Source organism: Tursiops truncatus, chromosome 17 (genome assembly GCF_011762595.2).
Source record: "Tursiops truncatus isolate mTurTru1 chromosome 17, mTurTru1.mat.Y, whole genome shotgun sequence".
NCBI classification, from domain to species: Eukaryota; Metazoa; Chordata; class Mammalia; order Artiodactyla; family Delphinidae; genus Tursiops; species Tursiops truncatus.
In genome coordinates, this window is record NC_047050.1 from 20,310,178 (window position 1) to 20,321,958 (window position 11,781).

An 11,781-nucleotide genomic window follows, 5' to 3' on the forward strand; every position below is an offset into this window, starting at 1 on the left:
TGGGGGACCTAAGTATCAATGACCAGGAATATTTTGTGTGTTCTAATGACTGAACATGCCGGTTATGGCCCTTGCTGTCACGCTGCTGGTAGCATACTATAATTACCCTTGACTTATCTTCTTCCCTATGCTGAAATTCCTTGAGGTCAGGGGTGATTTCTGATTCACCTTTATACCCCAGGGCCCAGTACAGTGCTTGCCATATAGTAGTTGCTCAAATAAGTATTTCTTCAGCAACTCAATTAAGCAGAAACCTTTAGAAGCTCCTACTTAACAATATTCATTGGCGTTTGAACTGTAGACTTCCTTCCTATAAGCGATGTTTATGCTTTATTGACACAGGTGAAAGTCCAATGGATGACAAAAGCATGGCAGGTCTTGACGATTCAAAGGCTGCTGTGGAAATAAAGAGTGAGGGGCAGAAACCAACTAAAGAACCCACAGAAGTGCCGGAATGGAATAAAAACAGTAGTAAGGATATGAAAATCTCCGACACACTGCAGGATCAATTAAGCGAACCCCAAAAACGGCAACCACTCTCTGTTTCGGACCGCCATGTTTACAAGTATCGCTGTAACCATTGTAGCTTGGCTTTTAAGACTATGCAGAAGCTTCAGATACATTCCCAGTATCATGCGATTCGGGCCGCTACGATGTGTAACCTGTGCCAGCGTAGTTTCCGTACATTCCAGGCTTTAAAAAAACACTTGGAAGCAGGCCACCCCGAACTGAGTGAAGCTGAACTTCAACAGCTGTATGCCTCCTTGCCCGTGAATGGTGAACTGTGGGCAGAGAGTGAAACTATGGCCCAGGACGACCAGGCCCTAGAGCAGGAAATGGAGAGGGAGTACGAGGCAGACCATGAGGGGAAGGCAAGTCCAGCAGGAAGTGACAGTAGCTCTATTCCGGATGACATGGGCTCTGAACCAAAGCGGACCTTACCTTTTAGAAAAGGGCCAAATTTCACGATGGAAAAATTCCTCGATCCATCTCGCCCATATAAATGTACAGTGTGTAAAGAGTCGTTCACCCAAAAGAACATTCTCTTGGTCCATTATAATTCAGTGTCTCACCTGCATAAGTTGAAAAAGGTTTTGCAAGAAGCTTCCAGCCCTGTTCCTCAAGAAACCAACAGCAGCACAGATAACAAACCCTACAAGTGCAGCATCTGCAACGTTGCATACAGCCAAAGTTCGACCTTGGAAATCCACATGAGATCCGTGCTCCACCAGACAAAGGCAAGGGCTGCCAAGCTGGAGCCCAGCAGTCACGTGGCCGGTGGGCACGGCGTCGGAGCCAACGTTAATAGTCCCAGCCAAGGGATGCTAGATTCCATGAGTTTAGCAGCAGTAAGCGGCAAAGATGCCCACTTAGATGCCAAAGAATTAAATAAAAAGCAAACTCCGGAATTAATCTCTGCTCAACCTACGCATCACCCGCCGCAGTCACCAGCACAGCTTCAGCTGCAGCTGCAGCACGAGTTGCAACAGCAAGCTGCGTTCTTTCAGCCTCAGTTTCTCAACCCCGCCTTTCTGCCTCATTTTCCTATGACTCCGGAAGCGCTGCTGCAGTTTCAGCAGCCTCAGTTTCTCTTTCCATTCTACATCCCCGGGACGGAGTTCAGCTTGGGGCCAGATTTGGGCTTGCCGGGCTCTGCTGCCTTCGGGATGCATGGCATGACTGGAATGGCCGGGTCCTTGCTTGAAGACTTGAAGCAGCAGATTCAAACCCAACATCACGTTGGCCAAACTCAACTCCAGATACTTCAGCAACAAGCACAGCAGTACCAAGCCATACAGCCCCAGCTTCAGTCTCAAAAGCCGCCGCCACCGCCGCCGCCGCAGCAGCAGCAGGCCGGCAAATTATTGAAACAAGAGCAAACCGCCGCGGCCAGTGCCGACTGCCCCATCATGAAGGACATACCCTCTTACAAGGAGGCGGAAGAGGTTGCTGAAAAGCAAGACAAGCCAAAGCAAGAGCTCATTAGTGAAGGTGAAGGGCTCAAAGAAGGCAAAGATGGAAAGAAGCAAAAATCCTTGGAACCGTCCATCCCGCCGCCCCGAATCGCTTCAGGGGCCCGAGGAAATGCAGCCAAAGCGTTACTGGAAAACTTCGGTTTTGAGCTGGTCATTCAGTATAATGAGAACAGGCAGAAGGTACAGAAGAAGGGCAAGAGTGGAGAAGGGGAGAGTACCGAGAAGCTGGAATGTGGAACGTGTGGGAAGTTGTTCTCCAACGTCCTTATTCTGAAGAGCCACCAAGAACACGTACACGGCCAGTTTTTTCCATATGGAGCGCTCGAAAAATTCGCTCGTCAGTACAGGGAGGCCTACGATAAGCTTTATCCCATTTCGCCATCTTCCCCAGAAACACCCCCGCCCCCCCCTCCGCCTCCACCGCTGCCTCCAGCCCCTCCGCAGGCTCCTTCCCTGGGGCCTGTGAAACTGCCAGGCGGGGTCTCCGCTCCGCTCCAAGCCCCACCGCCCACTCCCCCGCCGCCCCCACCGCCCCCACCTCCCCCACCGCCCCCACCTCCCCCTCCCCCATCTGCTCCCCCGCAGGTCCAGCTGCCCGTGTCCCTGGACCTTCCGCTCTTTCCTTCCATCATGATGCAGCCCGTGCAGCATCCTGCGCTTCCTCCCCAGCTCGCCCTGCAGCTGCCCCAGATGGACACTCTCTCGGCCGATCTCACTCAGCTCTGCCAGCAGCAGCTCGGATTAGATCCCAATTTCCTGAGGCATTCTCAGTTCAAACGCCCACGGACAAGAATTACAGACGACCAACTGAAAATCCTGAGGGCTTATTTTGACATCAATAATTCTCCGAGTGAAGAACAGATCCAAGAAATGGCGGAGAAGTCTGGCCTCTCTCAAAAGGTTATCAAGCACTGGTTTCGAAATACGCTTTTTAAGGAGCGGCAGAGGAATAAGGATTCGCCCTACAACTTCAGTAACCCTCCCATAACAGTTTTGGAAGATATCAGAATCGACCCCCAGCCCTCCTCTTTAGAACACTACAAATCTGATGCATCCTTCAGTAAAAGGTCGTCGAGAACCAGGTTTACGGACTACCAGCTTAGGGTTCTTCAAGACTTTTTTGACACAAACGCTTACCCAAAAGATGACGAAATAGAACAACTTTCTACCGTTCTCAATCTGCCTACCCGGGTTATTGTTGTATGGTTCCAGAATGCTCGTCAGAAGGCACGGAAGAGTTACGAGAATCAAGCAGAAGCTAAAGACAATGAAAAAAGAGAACTTACTAATGAGCGGTATATTCGAACGAGCAACATGCAGTACCAGTGTAAAAAGTGCAATGTGGTTTTCCCCAGGATCTTTGACTTGATTACGCATCAGAAAAAGCAGTGTTACAAGGACGAAGATGATGATGCCCAAGATGAAAGCCAAACCGAAGACTCCATGGACGCCACGGATCAGGTGGTGTATAAGCATTGCACAGTGTCTGGCCAAACGGAGGCACCCAAAAACGCTCCTGCCCTGGCGGCAAGTTCTGGCTCTGGGACTAGCACCCCGCTGATCCCGTCACCCAAACCGGAACCGGAGAAGACGTCTCCAAAACCCGAATATCCCACAGAAAAGCCAAAGCAGAGTGACCCCTTGCCCCCTTCTCAAGGCGCCAAACCAGCGCTGCTCTCAGCATCCACTTCCTCAGACCCGCCGCCGGCCTCGGCCGCTCCGCCGCAGACACCAAAACAACCCCAGCTTATGGGAAGACCTCCCTCGGCCTCTCAAACCCCGGTCCCTTCCAGTCCGCTGCAGATTTCCATGACTTCTCTCCAGAACAGTCTACCTCCACAGTTACTACAGTACCAATGTGATCAGTGCACAGTTGCCTTCCCGACTCTGGAACTCTGGCAGGAACATCAGCACATGCACTTCCTGGCTGCTCAGAACCAATTCCTGCACTCCCCGTTCTTGGAACGGCCCATGGACATGCCCTACATGATATTCGACCCCAACAATCCACTGATGACTGGACAGCTGCTGAGTGGTTCTCTCACACAGATGCCCCCTCAGACCACTTCCTCCCACCCCACAGCCCAGGCCACAGCTGCTGCTTCCCTTAAAAGGAAACTGGATGATAAAGAAGACAATAACTGCAGTGAAAAGGAAGGCGGCAATAGCGGTGAAGACCAGCACCGTGATAAACGCTTGAGAACCACCATCACCCCTGAACAACTGGAAATTCTCTATGAAAAATACTTACTGGATTCCAATCCTACCCGGAAAATGCTTGATCATATTGCACGTGAAGTGGGGCTCAAGAAAAGAGTCGTGCAAGTCTGGTTCCAGAACACACGAGCGCGAGAAAGGAAGGGCCAGTTCCGGGCAGTGGGTCCAGCCCAGTCTCATAAACGGTGCCCCTTTTGCCGAGCCCTGTTTAAGGCGAAGTCAGCCTTAGAAAGCCACATTCGCTCCCGGCACTGGAATGAAGGAAAGCAGGCAGGTTACAGCTTGCCACCAAGCCCTTTAATATCAACAGAAGATGGGGGAGAAAGCCCCCAGAAATACATTTATTTTGATTATCCATCTCTGCCATTAACTAAAATTGATCTCTCAAGTGAGAATGAATTGGCTTCTACAGTGTCAACACCTGTTAGCAAAACAGCAGAGCTGTCGCCGAAGAATCTTTTAAGCCCTTCTTCTTTCAAAGCAGAATGTCCTGAGGATGCAGAGAATTTAAACGCCCCTCCTGCTGAGGCTGGGTATGATCAAAATAAAACTGACTTTGATGAGACTTCGTCAATTAATACGGCGATCAGTGACGCCACCACCGGAGATGAGGGAAACGCGGAAATGGAAAGCACCACGGGAAGTTCTGGAGATGTGAAGCCAGCTCTATCTCCTAAAGAGCCGAAAACTCTCGACACTTTGCCAAAAACAGCAACCACACCCACCACGGATGTCTGCGATGAAAAATTTCTCTTTTCTCTCACGAGTCCCTCAATATCTTTCAACGATAAAGACGGTGACCATGACCAAAGCTTTTATATCACGGATGACCCCGATGACAATGCTGACCGCAGTGAAACGTCCAGCATAGCTGACCCGAGTTCACCAAATCCGTTTGGATCCAGCAATCCTTTCAAATCCAAAAGTAACGATCGACCAGGTCACAAGCGTTTCAGAACCCAGATGAGCAATCTTCAACTCAAGGTTCTCAAGGCTTGCTTTAGTGACTACCGAACTCCAACCATGCAAGAATGTGAAATGCTAGGGAATGAGATTGGTCTGCCCAAACGCGTGGTCCAGGTGTGGTTCCAGAATGCAAGGGCAAAGGAAAAGAAATTTAAAATTAACATAGGGAAGCCTTTCATGATCAATCAGAGTGGCACGGAAGGCACCAAACCAGAGTGTACCCTCTGTGGGGTGAAGTACTCCGCCCGCTTGTCCATCAGAGATCATATTTTCTCCAAACAGCACATTTCAAAAGTGAGGGAGACCGTTGGGAGTCAGCTTGATCGGGAGAAAGATTACTTGGCTCCGACGACTGTTCGACAGCTGATGGCACAGCAGGAACTTGACCGTATAAAGAAAGCTTCAGATGTGCTGGGCTTAGCGGTACAGCAGCCAGGCATGATGGACAGCAGCTCCCTTCATGGCATCAGTCTGCCAGCAGCCTATCCAGGACTCCCCGGCCTCCCCCCAGTCCTTCTCCCTGGAATGAACGGTCCATCCTCCTTGCCTGGATTTCCACAAAATTCAAACAGTAAGTCATTTCAAGGAGAGTCTGTCTAATTAATTAATTAATATTAGGCAGCCAATGACATACAACCAAGAACAGGGTATGTTGGATCTCTTTTAATTTCAGTAAGTGAAACCATTATGTTATTTGAAATATATGTTTTAGTGGCTATAGTTAATAACATAGAAATAAGCCAACCTGCACATATGCAGAAAAACAAAGACAAGGTAGATCAGAGTCTCAGAAATATATTATTTATATCATTATATCTTTATATTTTAGAAACATTCCTTTAATATACTCATTTCAAAACTGATTTCAAATGACATTTCAGCACAGGCACGTGGCACAAAATTTGGTATACATATTAAGAAAGTGAAGCATTAAGTAATATATCCATTGTTTTCCTAATTTATGTAATTTCCAAGAGACACTGATTTTTTTTTCGTTTGGTTTTGTACTTTTGGGGTTTCTTTTCCCCCTTAAATGCCAGGAAGTTGAAAAGCTAAGGGCCCTCTAGCCACAGGAATTCCCCCCCATTACACCTAGGAGGTAATAAAGCATATATTTGTAAAGTTTAACTACTAAAACTATGACTTCTGTGATCATTTGTAACTTAGTATTGCTATATGATTTTGCTTTTAGTAGCATTCATTTTGTTACTTGTTATTTATGTAAATTTAGAACCTTAAAAATACATTTATATTACTCCATGCCTTTCCACCACCACCCCTAGCCTAGATTTATAATAAAGACAGACCAAAATGGTAAAACTGCTTGAGGCAATCCCCGATGAAGAATCCAATTCTGTGTTTATCAAGAGAAATGCAATTTGTATAGTTTAGGTTCTGTGAGTAAGTATAGGTATCCAATTATCTTAGGCTGAAAAAAATTGAAGATAGTATGCTAGGCATCCAGGTAGCTACACATATAACACAAGTTGTATATCATCCAAAATGGAAAAAAAAAAAAATGATTCTAGTTTCTTCTTTAAAGAAAGTTTTATTTTCCAAATTAACAGTATATTTTTTAAAATTTTTTACAAGGAAATTATGACATTCCAAAGAGACATCTAGAATGAACTAATTACATTTATCTAGAAAGTTTCCAAAAACACAAAAGGAAAGCTTTTTTTTCATTTTCCAAATTGGACTTTTACATAAATTTCAAACTTTTCAATTTCATCCTTCCCTTATGGCGATTTACATTTTAATGTGACTCTGGAAGATATTCCCATTTTAACTTTTATTTTGGGAGACATGAAAACAATGATATCAAATGACCCTTTGGCTACTGATAGCTCATCTGATTGGTTTCCTGTCCAGAATGACTTGTTGGCATTAGAGAGAAGCAGAATGAATCTGCACATATAAAAAGTTTTACCAAGAAAATTTCTGCGAGGTCCTTTCCTTTAACTATCGCACCAGCTACCTTCCCCTGCCCGCCTATGAAGGTATTAGTCTACTAGTCTCACTTTGTATATCACTGTAATTATGAATTGACATCTAGAAAAATGTCTTATGTAGAAAGACTCCTGTGATCAGTTACATAAAATAGAGCTTTTCCACATAATGTCTAATGTGGAAAAATTCCATGAGCACTTATATATAAATTTTATAATTATGTAAAATAGAATAAAATTTGACATTTACAATTGGCTAAGAACACTTGAAGTATCTGTGCCTTTAATGTATAAGTCAGCTTTGATTGAGGATCCTAGGTAGTCACCCCACTAAGTGGTGGTCAGAACATCTTGTTTTTCTCTCCACTGGATCAGAAGGCCTTTGCTTGGACAACAGGTCCTTCCCTGACTACCCTTCTGGTTTGTCACTCTGAAACTGGTACCCTGAGGGCCTGTACAAGAGAAAGCCAGGAGGGAGGAGAGAGAAGATATTTATGAAATATTTCCTAAACTTTCTCCTCATTCTACACACCATAAATATAATTTACATCCTCCCCCTGAAATATAGGCCCTTTTTATAACTCTCAGAATTGTGGGAAGATGTTAGAGGCAGGCCCTCCTCAGAGAGCACTATTTTTAAATGCATCAGGTACTGAGGGCACCACGTATCTGCTGCTTCATTAAACCATGGACCAAAACAGACCGGAGAGTGTTATAAAGAGAAAAGGTCCAGGAACATACCTACTGGAATTTGCAATTTCTCTTGAATTAGTTCTTTGTTTGTGAAGGAGTTTAAACATTAGCACAGCAGAGTTATCAGCAGGATCCCATCTGAGAGCCTGAATTCCCACACTTGCAGCTCACATCTCTTTTAGGTTAATTGATCTGTGGTGGGTAAAGCTGAATATTTTAATCATCTCATGGAGTACAGCTGTGGCTCTCCATCTTTCTATCAGCATCTTTCTACTGTATTATTTTTCATCAAACAAATATCTCCATTGCTCTATGGAAGAAATAGACAGACCAGCTAGGTGAAATAAAAGAAGAAAATTGCTTCATAAGTAAAATATTTCTGTATCTCTCCCATGCCCTGGGCTCTTGTAACAGTTTGTTATCTATATGAATAAACTTTGACCATATGATGTGTTCACCTTGGTCCCATTTTAATGGGATTTAGTTATGGAAAAGGCTTCATTTTAAAGACACCCCCATCCCTCTGAAGGTAGATTTCAAAGTTTTGTTCCTAAGAAAATCACTAAAAAGGGACTCCATTGAATGAGATATGCTGTAAAGTAAGTAATAAGTGTGATTCCGAAGGCTACACCCCAAAATTGACTTAATTGCAGTGTACATGTTCGGTTTTAGCATTTATCAACCTCTAAATTTCCTGATTTAAATACCCATTTTATTCCTTTTTTTGGTGGAATTCCTGTTCTGTTTTAGCAGCTTTAATTCTCATAAAACCTCCTTACCATACTTCCAAGAAATCTTCAAATTATTTATTCTTTCAAGATCACAAAGAAAACCCTTTGAAGAGTAATATCCATCATGTGTGCCTGCTTTCTGAACATGACTCAGCCCTGTGTTCAGTATCACTACTTACTATCATTCATGTTTGATAAAATAAATTATTTTACACTAAAAAATTTTTCCACAATTGTCTTTTTCTATCATGATCATATGCAAAAAGGGAAAGTGACAATAGAAAATCACATGCCTGTACACCTGGAAAAAGAAACCTTTAAATTTACATTTTATCCTTTAGGATGTTAGCTTCTTTTGGTTAGGAAAATAACTTGATTTTCTATTTTTAATGTATTTACTTTATTGTTTTAAGCAGTGTCTGATTTTTATATGTTCCATTAGTCTTTGGAAATACTGCCTAACCCAATTCCCTTAAATGGAACTTTAGAACATGGCTTTTGCATTTTTCTCATGCTTCAGTGTAATTTATTAGCACTTTTGGGGTAAATCTAGATAAGAGTAGGTCTTTAATAATTTTAGCACAATTGTCTTTGGCCCATGTAATTAATTAGTTTTATTTTCCACCTCAATACTAAATTTTTCCTCTGGGACACCTAGATCAAAGCAACTTGGGGAAAAGACACTACCTCTGCGTTCATGGTGAGACAGGCATTTTCTTCTGAAAAGCATTACTTTGGGGAATAGGCAGCTGTTTCAGGAAAACAAAACCAAATAAAATGATGGTAAAAACTTTCATCTCTCTGTGAAATTTCAGAGAATTGGAGCAGGAGTTAGGGAACAGGAAAGAATGTAACTTTGTAGTTACCACCACTTATTTTGCATCCTGATTACTGTTCAGTTTTTCTCTTCTATATGTGGTTTTCATATATCAGTTGACTACTGAACTTTTGACTGCAAACTTCTACAAGTTTATGTCTTTTATTAGTAGAGCCAATGTACATTATTCATTATCCTTAATCTGTATCTTTTTTCCTGAAACTTTTACTTAACAGCTGATTATTTAAGTCAGCTTATTCCTCAAGATGTTGCATTTTTAAAAACCTCTGGTAGTCTTTAACTACAGTAGTTAGGATTCCTATAGCAGTCTTCTAAAAATTTTCATTACTTCATTATATGACCTCTAGATAGGAATTTGTAGACCTCATCTGATGGGAAAGCCTGAGTCAACAGCTACTGATCTACTTGCTTTCTAACTACCACTGCTATTTTTTTGTCTTAGTTCCTTAAAATTTCTCTTGCCTTAAATTCTCACGTCAGAGAGATAGGTGAGCCAGCAATTTCTTTAGATTTAGGGGGGAAAGAGCTTAGGTGGAAAGGGGTGCAATTATTGAGTACGAAGTCTAGATATACTAGACCCAGAAATAAGGTAGGCTTTATGAGTCGGCAGAAGAAGCTGGCTACCAACATAATGTCATCCTGACAATGCAAGGAAGGACCTTCTGTCCTTAGTAAAACTTCTTCTGCCGGAATCACTCATGCCTGAAATTCTGTAATTAGGTATTAATTCTTCTGACTTAATACATTATCCTCTGTTAAGTGGAAAGTAGCATAGAATATCATGAAATCAGAATATCATAGCAGAAGAAACCTCAAGTTATCGAATCTAGTATATATTGATCCTTTTCAAAAATAAGTGTATTTATATCTCTGGTTTTTTTCTTGCAAATAAAATTTTATAGAGAGGCAAGTAGAAAGCAGATCAAGATACCAGGCATCATAGTGTAGGAATAAAGGCAAGGGAGTTGTTGGTTTGGGCCCCCAAAAGCAACTCCATTGCTTCACAGTTTTGGGCTGTGTCTAAGTCCCATGGAATCCGAGAAGTCTATCATTATAATTTTTTATTTATTTTTTATTTTTTTGCGGTACGCGGGCCGCTCACCGCTGTGGCCTCTCCCATTGCGGAGCACAGGCTCCGGACGCGCAGGCTCAGCGGCCATGGCTCACGGGCCCAGCCGCTCCGCGGCATGTGGGATCCTCCCGGACCGGGGCACGAACCCGCGTCCCCTGCATCGGCAGGCAGACTCTCAACCACTGCGCCACCAGGGAAGCCCTATCATTCTAAATTGGATTAAAGATACAGGAATTTACCGATTCATTCCTACCATACCCCTGCCAATCTTAAGCCATTTTCTTTTAAATTTATTTTGAATGTGTCATCCATTCTTCTGTAAAATGTAGATACTTGTTATCAGTTTCTCCTGGAAATACAATGTTATTATTTTCAAGGATTGTTTTTTTCATTTTTAATATTCCAACTGTTTAACATTTGAAATTGATTCAGTTAGACAGGAAGATGAATTTGAGTGGCAGCTATAAAATTTTAGTTGCCCCACCTCCATATCTACCATCGAGTTGTATATTTCTGTCTATCAAGTCACTTCACAGCTCTAGGACTCAATTTTCTTAAAAACATGGAATTTTTAGCATCTGTCCCTACTTACTATTGAGGATATTGGGAGACTATTCTCGAACATGATGGATATTCCTTAGAGATTATTACTAATACAACTACAGAAATTATTTCAAAGCAGATCAGAGAAGACTTGGGTGTGGAAAGGTTAAAAAGAAGAGCAGCCAGTAATAAGCTAGGCTAATTGACGGTAATATGATAATGACTGGGGTCAAGTTGAGAGTGATGTTGAGCACTTGAGAGTATCTTGAGTGCTAAGCCTAAGACAGGTTTCTCAGCTGGATAAAGACCAATTAAGAAAGTTCTTTTTCTAGCTAAAGAAATGTGTTTTTGTGTCACTTGTTTTTCATTTGTTTCTTTTCACACCCAGATGTTGCATTTAGCATAGAAGTAAGACTTCAGCCAATATTTAAAAGATGGTTGTCTCCACAGCTATGCGCTAATATCTGAATCTTCATTTACCTTCTCCTAGTTAATTCTCCCATCAACCCATCAGGCCTCCATCATGGTCCTTGCCCCGATTTTTTGGTAGCAAGCCTTCCCTCGTTCAGGAACGAACCACCACCCAATTAGGTTTCCAGTCTGTTCCTCTTTCAATCAACTCTATTTGCCTCTAAAAAACAGACTCAGGGAAAGCACAGACTTTTACAATTCCCTTTTCTATCCTGAGCTGTCTTTTAGTTTTTCCCCCAACTATACAATGCCTACAAATGGCTTTGTAATAGGTTCTTACCAGCCACTGCATTAGATTGAGTACTTGAAATCCGGCAAAGATCTC

The 11,781-nt window shown here is 43.0% G+C and overlaps 1 protein-coding gene across 1 annotated transcript in view; it reads left to right on the plus strand.

Moving 5' to 3' along the window:
• ZFHX4 (zinc finger homeobox 4) overlaps window positions 1-11,781 on the plus strand; it is a 182,116-nt gene that overhangs the window by 165,298 nt on the left and 5,037 nt on the right. The window contains exon 10 of the mRNA XM_033842741.2: window positions 343-5,730. Coding sequence (XP_033698632.1) covers window positions 343-5,730 — 5,388 coding nt within the window. The remainder of the gene's footprint in view (window positions 1-342; window positions 5,731-11,781) is intronic.